The sequence below is a fragment of the Hirundo rustica genome, unplaced genomic scaffold (genome assembly GCF_015227805.2).
Source record: "Hirundo rustica isolate bHirRus1 unplaced genomic scaffold, bHirRus1.pri.v3 scaffold_528_arrow_ctg1, whole genome shotgun sequence".
NCBI lineage: Eukaryota > Metazoa > Chordata > Aves > Passeriformes > Hirundinidae > Hirundo > Hirundo rustica.
In genome coordinates, this window is record NW_026690572.1 from 1 (window position 1) to 14,375 (window position 14,375).

Here is a 14,375-nt window from a genome sequence, read left to right on the forward strand (position 1 = left end):
CAACCTTAATAAAGTGAGATCTGCTGACCATGAAAGCATGAGGCATTTCTCCCGCGGCTCCGGTAACCCGACACCCGACATCTGGCGCCCGAACAGGCTTCTCCCCCTCCCTCCTCAGAGCTGCGTTGGGCTCGGGTCCTCTGCGACGGTGACTTTTTCGCCCGGGGTGAGCACAAAGGTGTGCCCTGCCGACACGCGCTGCCGACGCCTGGAGGGTTGCGACGGTACCGGTGAGCATGGACAGGCAAGCAGCGTATGATCTCTTCGCTTCCCTTTTAAAAAGGCGGGGTGTGAAGGGTCTTGATTTAGATAAGGATCTTCCTTCTCTCCTGGGGCATGCTGCCTCTTATGGGTTCTTTGCTAACCCTCATGCTGTGCATGAATTAGCGGAATGGCGTAAATATGGGGACAAGTTGTGGGAATTAGTTTTAGATGATGATAAACCTGCCAAGAAAATGAGCAAGTTTTGGAAGATTGTACAGAATGAACTGCTTAAATGTGAGGCTGAGAAGCAGGCGGTTGTAGCTGCTAAGGAAGCACAGGGGAAAAATAAGATTTATTATGGTCACCCTTCTGATCCTAATCCCCCGGGGGTGGCTTTTGTTGACTTGCCCCCACCGCCGCCGACGGCCCCGCCATTGCCCTCTAATGCCGACCCCCTGTCTCCCACGCCTCCTGACCCCCCCGCCACGGAGCCGTTCCCCGGAGCCCTTTTGGACCTCGCGGAGGCTATGGCACAGGGCAGGAGAGAGACATGGGCGGCTCTGGCGCAACAGGGGTGGCAAAGGGAAGACCCTGAGCTTGCGGCGGCTGCCCAAGAACAGATTGATACTTGCGCTTTTCCTGTTATTTTTCAACCTAATGCGCAAGGGGGCCAAAGAGCTGAGCTTGTAAATCTTGACTGGAAGCTGCTTTCTCAGCTTAGAGCTACTGTAGCCAGCTACGGAGTCACGAGTGAGCCTGCTAAACAAATGTTAGAGTTTTTGTTTAATGCCAACCTCCTTTTGCCATCGGACATTAGAGGGATCTCTAAACTTATTTATACGCCACATCAGCGGCTACTATTTGAGGCTCGCTGGCGAGAAGAGGCAGCCATGAGTGCTGCCTTGCCGTGACCTCAGGGCGATCCCTTAATAGGACTTACAATGGATGAACTTATGGGGCAAGGACCATTTCATCGAATCGAGGCACAGGTAGCTTTAGGACAGGAGAAGTTAAGGGAGGCTATGGCAGTAGCAAGAAGAGCGATGGGCAAAATCAGAGCTCCAGGCGGTACCCCCATATATATGGGAATCAAACAAGGTAGAGATGAACCCCTAGGATCTTTTGTTGATAAAATAATTGAAGCATTAAGCAAGGCAGGTATTGCTGATCATATGCAGGATGCTTTAGTTAAGCAATGTATTTTACAAAATGGGAATGCTAATACCCGTTCCCTTATAGCTGCAGCCCCAGGTCATTGGAATGTGCAGGATTTGTTAGACAAAGCTGAATCCATGCCTTCAGGCACTCAAGTTTTTATGGTAGAAGCTTTACAGAAAATAGGGGAGGGACTGCAGCAACAAGCGCAGGCTTTTAGGGAGCAAACCGCCTCAGCACATACTCAGGTTTTAGCTGCCCTCGCACCCCTCCAAGCGGCAACGGCACGTCAGCGCTCTAATACAGGAGGAAGAATGAAATGTTTTCGCTGCGGAAAATTGGGGCATATCCGTCGTGAGTGCAACGCTACCGGTATCTGGTGCGAGAAATGCCGCTCTAACACCCATAACAGCGTCGCCTGTGCCCAGTCCAGATCGGGAAACTGCAAAACCAGCGCGAAGTTGGGCCGCGCCAAGACACAAGTAGCTCCAGCTGCTCTGCCGACAACCAGCTCGTGCCAGCAACCTCCGGCAGCCTCGGATTGGACCTGGCAGCAGCAGTAACTGTTACCTTGTTTAACAACAGCCCGCATGTCGTTTCTACCGGAGTTTTTGGCCCCATTATTGTTAATGGACAGCCTACAGGAGGACTTATTTTAGGTCGCTCATCGGGATTGGTGCTAGGCCTGTTTATTGAACCAGGAGTTGTAGACGCTGACTCCAAAGGAGAAATTTTTGTTATTGCCAGTACTCCTCATCCACCAATGAAAATTCTAAAGGGTCAGAGGATTGCTCAATTTGTACCGCTGCCACAATTGACTGCGAACATTTTGCCACGATCCAAGGAGCCACGCGGTACCGGATGCCTTGGCTCCTCAGGAGCCATTACTCTTCCCGTTATAGACTTATCTACAAGACCTAAGAGAACCTGCCATTTACATTATCAAGGACAAACAGCCACTTTGCATAAGGCGCTGCTCGATACTGGGGCGGATACTTGTATTGTTGATTTGACTAAATACCCAAAGATGTGGCCTCTCCTTTCATCTAATACTACAGTTTCAGGCATTGGAGGCATCAGATTGGCGCAACGCTCCCCTCTCCTCACTGTGGAAGTTGACGATAAACTGGCCAAAGCAGTGTTTTCGTTAACACCATTGCCAGCGGAGGTTGATTGCATTTTGGGACGAGATGTTTTGACACAGTTTGGGTACGTGCTTACTGATCGCCCTTTATCATGACGGCCATTGCTTGGACATTCCCTCTACCGCTGACCTGGACAACTGATGATCCTGTGGTAGTTAAGCAATGGCCGCTAAAAAGGGAAAATCTTAAACAGGCACACCGTTTAGTAGCGGAGCAATTACAACTTGGACACCTTAAACCATCTACCAGCCCATGGAACACACCTGTTTTTATCATCAAGAAGAAATCAGGAAGTTACCGTCTTTTGCAGGACTTAAGAGCAGTTAACCAACAAATGGAACCCATGGGAGCTTTACAACCAGGACTTCCTAATCCAGCTATGTTACCGCAAGATTGGCCTATTTTAGTCATTGATTTGAAGGACTGTTTTTTCACAATTCCCCTACACCCTACGGATACTAAGAGGTTTGCATTTACCCTCCCCTCTTTAAATAGAGGTGAGCCTGACAAACGCTTTGAATGGACAGTTTTGCCGCAAGGCATGCGCAATTCACCTACATTGTGTCAACTATATGTTGATACAGCCTTACAGCCTGTCAGGAGAGCCTTACCTGACACAATCATTTATCATTACATGGACGATATTTTGTTTGCCCAGAGTAACCCATTTGATGTATCCCAAGTACAATTTATTGTCGCTACATTGACTGACTATGGTTTAACTGTGGCCAGAGAAAAAATTCAACTGCAAGCCCCATGGAAATATTTGGGATGGACCATCATGCAAAAACAAGTGCGCCCACAAAAACTTACCATCCAGACTGAACTGACTACCCTACATGAAGCGCAGCAATTGTTAGGGGATTTACAGTGGCTCAAGCCCGTAGTAGGCATCCCAAATACACTTTTAGAGGAACTGCGTCCCCTGCTAAAAGGTACTAACCCGTTTACTCCTATTACACTGACACCTCAACAGAAAACTGCACTTCAAAACATTTTATGGTGTGTTGCCAACGGTTTCGTTACACGCTATAACCCCTCCAGCCCCATTTCTTTAACAATCTGGAATAGCAAAAATCATTTGCTAGGGGCGATCACGCAGGAAAAGAAAACGGGGGAGAGCGCAGAAAAGGGGAAAGACTTAGGAATAATAGAATGGTTAAGCCCTCCTTTGCAGCAAAGAAAAACAATAACACAAAAAATTGAAAAATTAGCTGGCTTAATTGTCAAAGGCCGTCTTCGAGCAATCGAACTTAGTGGGAAAGAGCCCGACGCAATACAACTACCAATGGAAAAAGCATCTTTGGACTGGTTCTTGCTCAACTCTAATAACCTTGCTGAAGCACTATTGCAATCATCCAGTTTGATTACTACAGGCCCCCTCAAACCAAAATTGTTGCATTGGTTCGGAGAATGGCAGCTGATAACTAAGCCGTTAAGAGGAGATCACCCCATTCCTGGAGCAACTACAGTGTTTACTGATGCCGGGAAGCGTTCCCGCCGAGCAGCGGCGACATGGAATGAAAATGGACAATGGCACGATCACATTATCCTGGCAACCCCACAAGATAACCTTCAAACATTGGAACTCCTAGCTGTCCTATGGGTGTTCCAAACCTTTTGGGGACCCGTTAATGTTGTTTCTGATTCTCTTTATGTGGTTGGAGTTGCTTCCAGGATTGAAGACGCTAGCCTAAAGGAAGTAAATAATCCTCGATTGGGTGAACTGTTCGTACAGCTCCAACGAACTTTACAAATGAGAGAATGTCCGTATGCTATTATTCATGTCAGAAGCGACAAATGGACAGAAGGTTTAGGAGAAGGGAACGCTCGAGCTGACCAATTAGTGGCTATTAGTCAGCAAACTGTTTTGCCCCGCACCTTACAAGCCAAAGAGAGCCATAATATTTTTCATCAGAATGCAAAAGGGCTAGCACGAGAATTCAATATTTCAGTTAATGAAGCAAGGGCAATTATTAGAACATGTTCTGTGTGCAGCCATCATAACGGAGGGGTGGGATTAGGATTAGGGGTAAATCCGAAAGGATTGTCTCCAAATGAACTATGGCAAATGGATGTCACGCATGTTCCTGCTTTTGGGAGGCTTAAGTATGTGCATGTCACCATCGATACATTTAGTCACTATTTGTGGGCTACAGCACAAACAGGGGAACAAGCCAAACATGTTGAAAAGCACCTTAACAGCTGTATTGCAGTAATGGGTGTACCTCAGAACATTAAAACAGATAATGGGTCAGCATACTGTAGCCAGCGCATACAACAATACATGCAGTTTTGGAATATTAAGCACACACGGGGAATCCCGCATGTATCTACAGGACAGGCCGTAGTGGAGAGGGCTAACGGGACCTTGAAACGCTATTTGCTCAAATTCTCAGACATTACAGAGCCAAAAGAGAAGTTATTGAGATGCTTATTTGTGTTAAACCATTTGTGTCTTTTTGGAGATAGGACAGTCCCTCCTGTTATTACCCACTTCCAGACAGCGTCCCCTCCCTCACCGCCTATTTTTGTCCAGTATAGGGACCCAAAAACAGGAATATGGCAGGGCCCCGCACAAGTGCTTTACTGGGGCCGAGGATATGTTTGTGTTTCGTCCCCAACAGGTCCCGCCTGGATTCCAGCTAGATGGATGCGAGCCGCAATAAATGAACAGCCCCAAAGGGAGGTGGCTTCATCGCTTAAGAAAGACGCTCCAACCACTGCTGATACAGGCTGACAGCCTGCCGGGTCTGACTGGGACTCAGTTCGTGATTAACTCTGGAGAGGACGTGCAGCTTGGACTTCTTCCAGCTTTAAATGCTTGTTTACTTTTAGGACCATGCATTTTCCAATGTATACAACGCATGATGATGTCAATGGTAGAGAATGTAAAAATGTACATGTTTGCCATAAAAGAAAACGGGGGAAGTGTTGAGAGCTTATCAGAGCAGTGGCTCGCAGAAAAGGGACATGACATGATTAAACTAGTAAGAATTTAGGCCTCAAGGATATGCTATCCTTGAAGGAAGGCTTATGTGAAGAACAGGATGTAAGCCGGATGTGAAATTAGTCAAGTATGGGAAAACTAAAGATATGATGTACTGACTTTAACTGTTTTGCAATTATTGAGGTCGATGCTAAGTAATGCTTGCGTTAATTAGTTATGTCCAATGATGAGCTTGGCTTTTGCAATATGTATGAGCTAATTATGAAAAGTATAAAAATGTAAAGCAACCTTAATAAAGTGAGATCTGCTGACCATGACAGCATGAGGCATTTCTCCCGTGGCTCCGGTAACCCAACACCGACACCGGGCTCTCTCGCTGTGCCCGGCTCCTGCACAGTCCCCACTCTCCTGCACCCTGGGCTCTCCTCTGGGGGTCAAAGAACACCTGGCAATGGAACCTGACAAGAATAGGAACCATTTTGGTGCTGCCTAGCTAGGCCAGAACTGAAACTTTGTTCCTTTTGCTGCAGTGCAGAGACCCCCCAGGGCATTTTCGCAGAGAATTCCAGCCCCCAGTGTTTGCTGAAGGCTCTCTCTGCAAACGTCACACTGCCAGGACCATGTCCTTGCTGTCACCTGCTGTGGCTGGGCATGAACAGAGCTCCTGCACTTGCATTTCCAGCTGCTGTGCAACCAAAGCTGAGGCATCTGGAGCTGCCTGAATGCAACAACTGGAATATGAGCCTCTCTCGAGGGGGAAATCTCCCCCTCCTGTGCCAGCATGTGCCAATGCTGCCATTCTCTGCTGCTGCTGGGGCACTCGGGGCTCTGGCTGAGCAGGAAAGGTGACCCTGAGCCAGGAGCTTTCCTTGGCTGCAGCAAAGCCTTGGCACGCAAAGACCTTCCTGGTGCTGTGCCCTGGGCCAGGAGGGATTGTGCCACCAGAGCTGAGCCTAAATTTCTTCTCCCAGGCAGCTTTAGGGCACAGAACGTGGAGAAGCCAGAGCTGACTCTCAGCTTTCTGCAGGCCTCCAGAAGGATCCTGTGTTTGGAGGAGCCTGAAGAACAGCGTTTACATGTGAGGGGAGGGGAATTCAGAGCCCTTTTCTCCCCTGTGGGCTGAGGGTCTGTATTTCCAATGGCCACGCATCTGCCAAAGGGGCTTTTTTCACTCAGCTGAGAACAGTTCTGCTGAAAGCCTGCCCTAAACCTGCTTTTTTTGCAAATGTGCCCAATGAATCCTAATTATTTGCAGCCCCAGGTCTTGTGTGCATGCAGGTGTGAGAACTGAAGGATGGAACAGGGGAAATTCTCCTTTTCTTGTTTGTTTTTCTTTTGGGTTTGTTTGTATTTTTTGTTTGGTTTGGTTTATTTTCCTCTTCTTTTGTTTTGATTGGTTTTGTTGGTTTTGGGGAGAGGTTTGGGGGTTTTTTGGCTTTGTGGGGTTTTGTTGGGATTTTCCTTTTTTTTTTTTGTTTGGTTTCAGTTCTTTTTTTGGCTGGTAGGAATTTGCGGTTTTGGTTGGTTTTTTTTGTTTGTTTTTTTTTTTTAATTAGCATTCCCTGTCAGCTCTGTCCAGAGCTCTGTAAGTCTATGTGACACTTGCCTGTGGCACCGTGGAGGTGGCCAGGGGGACCTTCCCCGAGCTGTGTGCACAGGAATGCACACCAGCCCAGGCCGGGGGTGCTCAGTGCCCGGTCAGTTTTGCTGTCTGGCTGTGGCTCTGGACGCTTCCCTTGGAGCGTCTCCAGGCAGGGAACGTTGGAGCTGTCACCACCGTGGTGTCACAGAGAGGGGAACGCTGGGGCTGTCCCGCTCCTGCCCCGGCCCCAAGAGCTCTGCCAGCACCTGGAGGAGACACAAAGGCTGAGCCCAAGGGTGAGAACTGCAGAAGGGGCTGAGCTGGAAGGGAGGCAGCAGGATCATGGAGTCCAGGCCCTGGCCCTGCACAGACAGCCTAACAGTGGCAGCCTGGTGTCACGATCCGCTCGTACAAGCGGAGGTCGTGATGGTCCGTTTACTGATCTCAGAGTGCAAAACACAACACAGAGGGGATTTCAGCATTAAAACAAATGCACCTTTTATTGATTGACCATAGCAAATGCAATAGAGGGATTAAGAGTGAGAGAAAGAGATAGAGAAAGTGATAGAGGAAAGGGGGGATATAGCTACCAAACGTGGAGATGGAGTCCTCGTGGTCCGGTAGATGGGTCCGCCCGTCACGTCAGGGAGAGTCTCTCTCTCAAAACCTCTGGTTAACTCAGGGGTTTTTATTATAGTCCTCAGTCACGGGGGGAACAGGTAAATCTATTGAAGCCACCGAGGGGGAACAGGTAGTCCATGTTCTTAGCAGTAAGCGAGAGCCATTGTCTTCTTGGTCCAATGATCACGCCTCCAGGCAAACTTCTCGCTTTGGTTAAGACAGCCCCTACCCCCTGTATTGGGGTTGTTGGGGTTTCATGTCTCAGTCCTTGAGAGGGGCTTCATATAGGGGTCTCAATCTCAGTCCTTGGAAGGGGGCTTTGATCTCTGTCTGTCACGGTGGTTGTGAAGCAGATGAGGGATTTTCCCTGGGGGACCACCAAAGTTACCCCAGAAAGTTCCCTTGGCCAAGAAGTGGGGAAATTCATAGGCTATTGTTGTGAAGCAGGGACCGTGCAGCAGGTGTAATCTTCAGGTACAGAACTGCCATTACACTGCTCAAAGCCAGTGTACCGTGGCGTGGTGACACAGGAAAATGCACCTGCAGATGATTGGGAAGCATCCACCTCGAGCAGGCCAGAACTGCAGTGGGGTCCTCAGGGTCCTTATGACGATCATGAGGCAAATGAGGGGAACTTCAGACTGACTCTTACAAGAGTGGACGTAGGAAAGACAACACATGAAGTCAGTGGAACAAGAGTGAAAGAACTGATGAAGATTATTAGAAGAGGGATTGAGGATTTGGACATTTTTAACCAAACTTTTCTGCTGTAAACTATGGAGAAATGGACTGTTTCTTGTAACATCTTAATGTTGTTTGGGAGAATGCTAGTTCTAGTCAAAGGTGGGGATTGATATGATTGAGATTTAAGTGGGAATCTTAAAGCCCCTCACTCCTGGGGTAAAAGGAGGTCTCAGCCTTTGAGATGAAGATGATTTTAGAGAGGAAGTGATTTGAAGCCCTCAGCTCCTGGGGTAAAAGGAGGTCTCTATTTCTTTTGAGATAGAAACAATTTTAGAGCTAGAAGAGAATCCTTGTTTTATACTAGAAGAAGCTGTCTTAAACAGTACCCCAGATACACTGAGAGGCCGATGAGTAGCCAGGGTAAAGGCTGCTAATGGGTGGAACAGCACAATCTGCAAAAATTCCAAGCAGCTGCAGATTTGTGACATTGAGAGCCCCAGGACTGTTTTTGTCTTATGGCGAATGTGTCCATAAGACTCTAGAGAGAATCCTCTCCCAAAGTGATGAGAGATTATCTTTAAATGGTGAAACTGATTGAAAATCACAGGTTGTGTCTCTCTATGTTGTTTGGAAGAAAGTCAACAATTTGTAAGGGAAGGGAAGAGTGTTTTGAAGTTGCAATTTGGTTTTTTGGGTGTTTTTTTTCCCATCTTTTCTTATCTTTTCCATTCTTTTAGTGTGTGTTTATAAAACTTTGTTTTTCAAGCTTGAGCCTACTTTGCTTCTCCTGATCCTCTCCCACAAAAAGAGAGTAAACACTAAGACCACTACACTAAATTTAACAAACAAAATTTGACAAATGTGTAGTTACTACATTAATTAGTGTTTCTGCCTAGTTTTAACTAAAATCATTACACCTTTCTATGGAAAAGAAATGTTTTTCTTGTCTAGGTGCCCATGGCCACAACTGGGATTCCACCTCCAGCATTGCCTGTTGTGAGAGACTGGAGGAGATTGTTGGCTGGAAACCTTTTGTGTGTGAGGGAGGAAGGGGCAGGTCCAGCCTTGCGCTGCCCTGAAACCCCAGCACTGCCCTGCCCTGTAACCCCAATCCCCCCAGAGCCTCTATCCCAGCCCAGCAGTGTCTGCCAATCCCTGGCACACCAAAGGCAATGCTCCACACCCACCTCTGCAGCCCCCAGCCCAGCTCCTGAGAGACCAAGTGACCCAAAGTCCCTCCTGGGGGAAGGGCCCAGGAAGACCATGGGGTATTCAAGGCTGACCACAAGGTAAACACACATCTTGACCCCACCTCCTCTTGGAATTTCTGTCTGAACACAACTGGAATCCAGGAGTTGGTAGCTCTATGTGTGTGTGTGTGTGATTCTTTGTATTTAACTTGTCTTTTTTTCTGTGTCTTCCTCTTCTAATTCCCTCGTTAGCAAACGTTGAGTAACTTAAATTTAACAGGTTTAGACTTTGTGATATTCAATGGGCCAATTTATAATGCTCTCAGAAGTGCTTTTTGTTGATTGAATATTGTATTAAACCTTTTGCCAGAGTTTCTCTGATTTTCTACAGTTGCCAGTAAAGTCTGTTTTGTTGTTTTGAGCTCCTAAATATCTCTTGTTGCTATTTCTCCAGTGCATCAACTCAGAGTACTCAAACAATTGTAATTCCTTTGAAATGTTTAAGTGAGAGGATTGTTTGGGGGATGGGGGTCAGGGCTTGTCTGTCCTGCTTGGCACAGCCCAGGCAGGGCTTTCACAGCCACATTGCACACTCCATTTCCCACCTGCACCTGCTGGTGCCTCTGAGTTCTGCTTGCTCAGCCCCAGGGACGCTTCCCTTGTCTGCCCATTCCCCCACGGTCTCTGGGCAGGGATGGCCTCAGAGGGGGCTGCTGACATCCTCAGACACTTGGAGGCTGCTGCTGGATTTGACTTCTCCAGAGGCTTGTTCAGCCTTCAGCTGTTCAGTGTCCCAGGGCTCATTAACATTCAGAATATCTTAACAGCCAAGCCTCTGGGAATAATTTGATTTAGGTTTTCAAATTTTTGTGGTTAATTAACCGATTTCTGAAGTGTATTAAAAGTGAATATGTATTTACAAAAGGCAGTGAGAGAAGATTTTTTATGTCCGGTTCAGCTTTTGTTTCTGTTAATGCCTTGATATGTGCAATCTCCAGTTGACACTGAATCCAAAAATATTCTAATGCAGTTTGAATAGATACAAAAATCAAGACCCTTTATGTCTGACAATCAATGAGACTCTGTCCTTACTCCTCTTCTCCTGACCTGGATTCCACTGGGCACACAGCTTCCTATTCCATCCTCTTTCCCAGAGAAGATGCCTCTTCAGGCAAGCCAGCCTTCTGCCTGGCCTGCTTGGCTTGCCACCTTTGGCAATCACCTGCTCCTGTGCCCTTAGAAGGTGATGTTTCCAAAGTGACGAGCGCTGATGGAGCCCAGCACCTGCAAAAGCATTTTTCCTGGGGACCTTGCTTACCAATTCCCTGAGCAGTCTGAAATGTGCCCCGAGCTGAGGTTTTGCTGGTCCGTTTCCTCTTGTCAGAGGTTTGAAACTCAATTGATTTGTGGTGGCTGTGGCCAAGATGCCCGCCAGTCTCCGCTTGGCTCAGGACATGTGGGGCTGAGAGGGCGGCCTGGCTCTAGGGGGGGGCTGAGCTGGAGAGTGCTGGGCTGTGGGGGGCTCCCGCCTTACTGGGAGGAGGCTCCCTGGGGAGGAAGAAGGGCCAGGCATGAGGCCCAAGGCCCCTGGCCAAGGGATGGCAGCAGGGGAGGCGTCTGTAGCGGATGCTGTCTGCAAGGAGCTGTGGGAAGGAGTGGCTGTGGGGCTGAGCTCAGGGAGGGCGTTCCCCCAGGCGTGCAGGCAGAAAGCCCTTGGCACAGAGCAGGAGCCAAGTTCCAGGTCACCAGGAAGAGCCCCTCCCTCCCCGGGGCTGCCATGGTTCCCACAGGAGCTCAAGGCCATTGGGGACCATTTGTGCTCGCCGCCGAGCCCCAATGTCCCCTCATGAGGAGCGCCAGCGTGAGGGAGGAGCCGCCATTTGAGGGCAAGCCGTGAGGGCCAAGTGGTCATCCCCGAAGAACACTGAAGGGAACACTCTTGATTCCCCCTTTTCCCCAGAGGTTTCTTTAGCTGAAGTTGCTGACAAGGAGCAGACTTGACAGCCCTGAAGGGGTTGGTGGTTGTTTTATTCTCGATGGTTTTGGGTTGGAGAGGGTGAAACGGGAAAGCCTTACAACTACGATTGCTTGGGAGAAGATTCTAAGAGCGTGAAACCTAGAAGCGATCTAGAAATGAAAGCAAGCTTTGAGATGGAGGATGCCCAGCCGAGAGACAGTGACCGAGTTAGCTGAAGGCAAGAGGCCTGTTGTTTGAGCAAGATCCCTAACAGACAAAGGGATGGCGAGGGTCCAAGGGGGAGGGGCCCTGCCAAGGTGGCAGGGAAAAGGAGTTTTAGGGTTGGGAATGTGGCGCGAACGAGAACGTAGGCCTCTTTGTTCGGGCACGCTTTTAGCTGTGGCGGGCAGTGTAAGCAAAGCTCTTGCACCGAGGAACTGTGTACTAAAGGCCACGTTTCAAGAGCTGCCCTGGACCCCAGAGATGTCTCATCTCTGTCCCTACAGTGGCCTAGAGATTTGGGGTGGTTTAGGTTTTGAGTCCGGTGTGGGACTGGGTTAACTGGGTGCTGCAGGGGCTCAGGCAAGGCATCCAAAACGCTTGCCGCACACCCAAGGGTGCAGCAAGATCTGCTCCAGCTGTGGCCTTTGCGCAGGGTGCTTGGACAAGCACCAGCAGATGAGATGATGGCACTCTGGGGAGAGAGAAGGCAGAAAGCGCCGGTCAGTGGCAGAAGGCTCCCGCCCAGCAGCTCCCGGCACCCGCAGGGCCCGGGCCGTGCTGCGTGTGCTCAGAGGCGCGCCGGCCTCCCGACGGGCTCTGGCCTGTGCGGGAGAGCGGCCCGGCGGGACACGGCCACGTCCTTCAGCCACGTGTGCCTGGCCGACCCCGTCGGCACGGGCCGCCTCCCGCAAAGGCCAGCCCTTGAGGGCAGGCCCCGGCGGAGCCGCATGAGGGCCACGCCGGGCCGCGCGCCGCCATCTGCCAAAGCCTGCCTTCTGGAGGCTGCATACCAACCTGGAGAGAGCTGCCGCGTGAAGAAGAGCTGCTGCCACACAATGTCACGGTCCTCCTGGAAGGGGAGGCTCCCGCACACCATGACGTACAGCAGCACGCCCAGGGACCAGACGGTGGCTGCATGGCCGTGGTAGTAGCCAAGGCAGATCCACTCGGGTGGGCTGTACAGGCGTGTTCCTAGGGGACACAGGCGGCCCTGTCCAGGCGCAGGCCGCTGGCTCCCAGAGCCTGGCGCCAGCCTCCTGGCAGAGGCAGGGGCTGCACCGGCGGCCACAACTTCCCCCCAGGCCCCCCCGCCTCCCCCATCCAAGCGGCCAAAGTCAAGGAGCCATTTGACAAGGCAGAGAAGGCCAGGGGAGCAGCCCCTTGTGGGCCTGCCAAGCCCAGGGGCCATGGCCTGGCTTTTGCAGCCCCCCTGTGTCGGCAGGGCCAGCAGCCGGCTCCCGGGGCACAGCATCTGCCCCGTGCCACAGGACAGCCGGCAGCAGGCTGAGGGACGCACCCACAGCCCAGGAGAGAATGGGGCTGAGCAGTGGCTGGCAGCGGGAGCAGGGCCCGGGCTGTGGCTCACCGGCAAATTGCGTGTAGGCCTGCTCCTGGAGGAAGGTGCCGCAACCAAAGTCGATGAGCTTCACGTCGCCACTCTCCGGCTCCACCAGGAGGTTCTCCAGCTTGATGTCCCGGTGCAGGACGCCGCAGGCGGTGCAGTGCCGCACGGCCTCCAGCACCTGGCAGAAAATCCAGCGCGCCATCTCCTCGCACAGGACGTCCCGCTCCAGCAGGAATTCCAGGAGATCCTGCCACTGCTCCGGACGCTCCATCACCAGCGCAAAGCCGTCAGGCTGCTCGAACCAGTCGAGGAGCTGGATGATGTTGTAGCAGCCGGAGCGCACCTTCTCCATGAGCACGATCTCCATGGGAACACGGGTGCCGTCGGGCTGCGAGGAGGAGACAACACCTCCAGCAGGCCTGCTGCTGCCCTGTGCCTGTGCTGCCCCTGCCTGGGATGCCCCAGGGCCCTTTTGGGCAGCCTCTCTGGCCATGGGGATTCCTCCCGGCCAGGGGATGCTCGGGCGCCACGGCCCGCTCTGTCCCGCTGGCCCCGCTCACTCACCAGCTCCACCCACTGCAGGACGCTCTCCCGGGCCACGCGTTTGATGGCCACCTGCAAGCCATGCAGAGAGGGGGGCTGAGATCGAGCCCTGCCCCTCCCCACCCGCGCCCTGAGCAGCCTGGGTGTGGCTGCCGTGTCGTTCCTGGAACCAGGTCGCTATGCCTCAGCGGAGGTAACACAGGTGCTTGTAGCAATTGTGTAGCAGGGCTGAGTTGGAGAGGCGAGTGTTTGGGAGAGTAAGGGGAGCTGGTAGGAAGGAAAGAAAAGGAAGGAAGGAAGGAAGGAAGGAAGGAAGGAAGGAAGGAAGGAAGGAAGGAAGGAAGGAAGGAAGGAAGGAAGGAAGGAAGGAAGGAAGGAAGGAAGGAAGGAAGGAAGGAAGGAAGGAAGGAAGGAAGGAAGGAAGGAAGGAAGGAAGGAAGGAAGGAAGGAAGGAAGGAAGGAAGGAAGGAAGGAAGGAAGGAAGGAAGGAAGGAAGGAAGGAAGGAAGGAAGGAAGGAAGGAAGGAAGGAAGGAAGGAAGGAAGGAAGGAAGGAAGGAAGGAAGGAAGGAAGGAAGGAAGGAAGGAAGGAAGGAAGGAAGGAAGGAAGGGAAAAAAAAAAAAAGGAAAGAAAGAGAAAGAAAGGAATCATGTTTTTTCAGCATCTGGAGCCTCAAATCTGGTGTTTCCTGGCACAGCTGGAGCCCACATCCAGAAATGCCCTGGCGCTGGCACAGCCCAAGTCCAGCAATTTGCTGGCACAAAAAGCCAAATTGTGG

At 50.9% G+C, this 14,375-nt stretch overlaps 1 protein-coding gene across 1 annotated transcript; it reads right to left on the minus strand.

Annotated features, from left to right (window-relative positions):
* Positions 1-12,049: 12,049 nt before the first annotated feature.
* On the minus strand, positions 12,050-13,707 carry LOC120748101 (serine/threonine-protein kinase pim-1-like; the record flags this gene model as incomplete). Its single annotated transcript, XM_040054179.2, has 4 exons — positions 12,050-12,182; positions 12,506-12,682; positions 13,077-13,443; positions 13,620-13,707. Coding segments are annotated over 4 exons (748 nt in total), but the record flags the coding sequence as incomplete, so codon positions are not given.
* Positions 13,708-14,375: the final 668 nt, after the last annotated feature.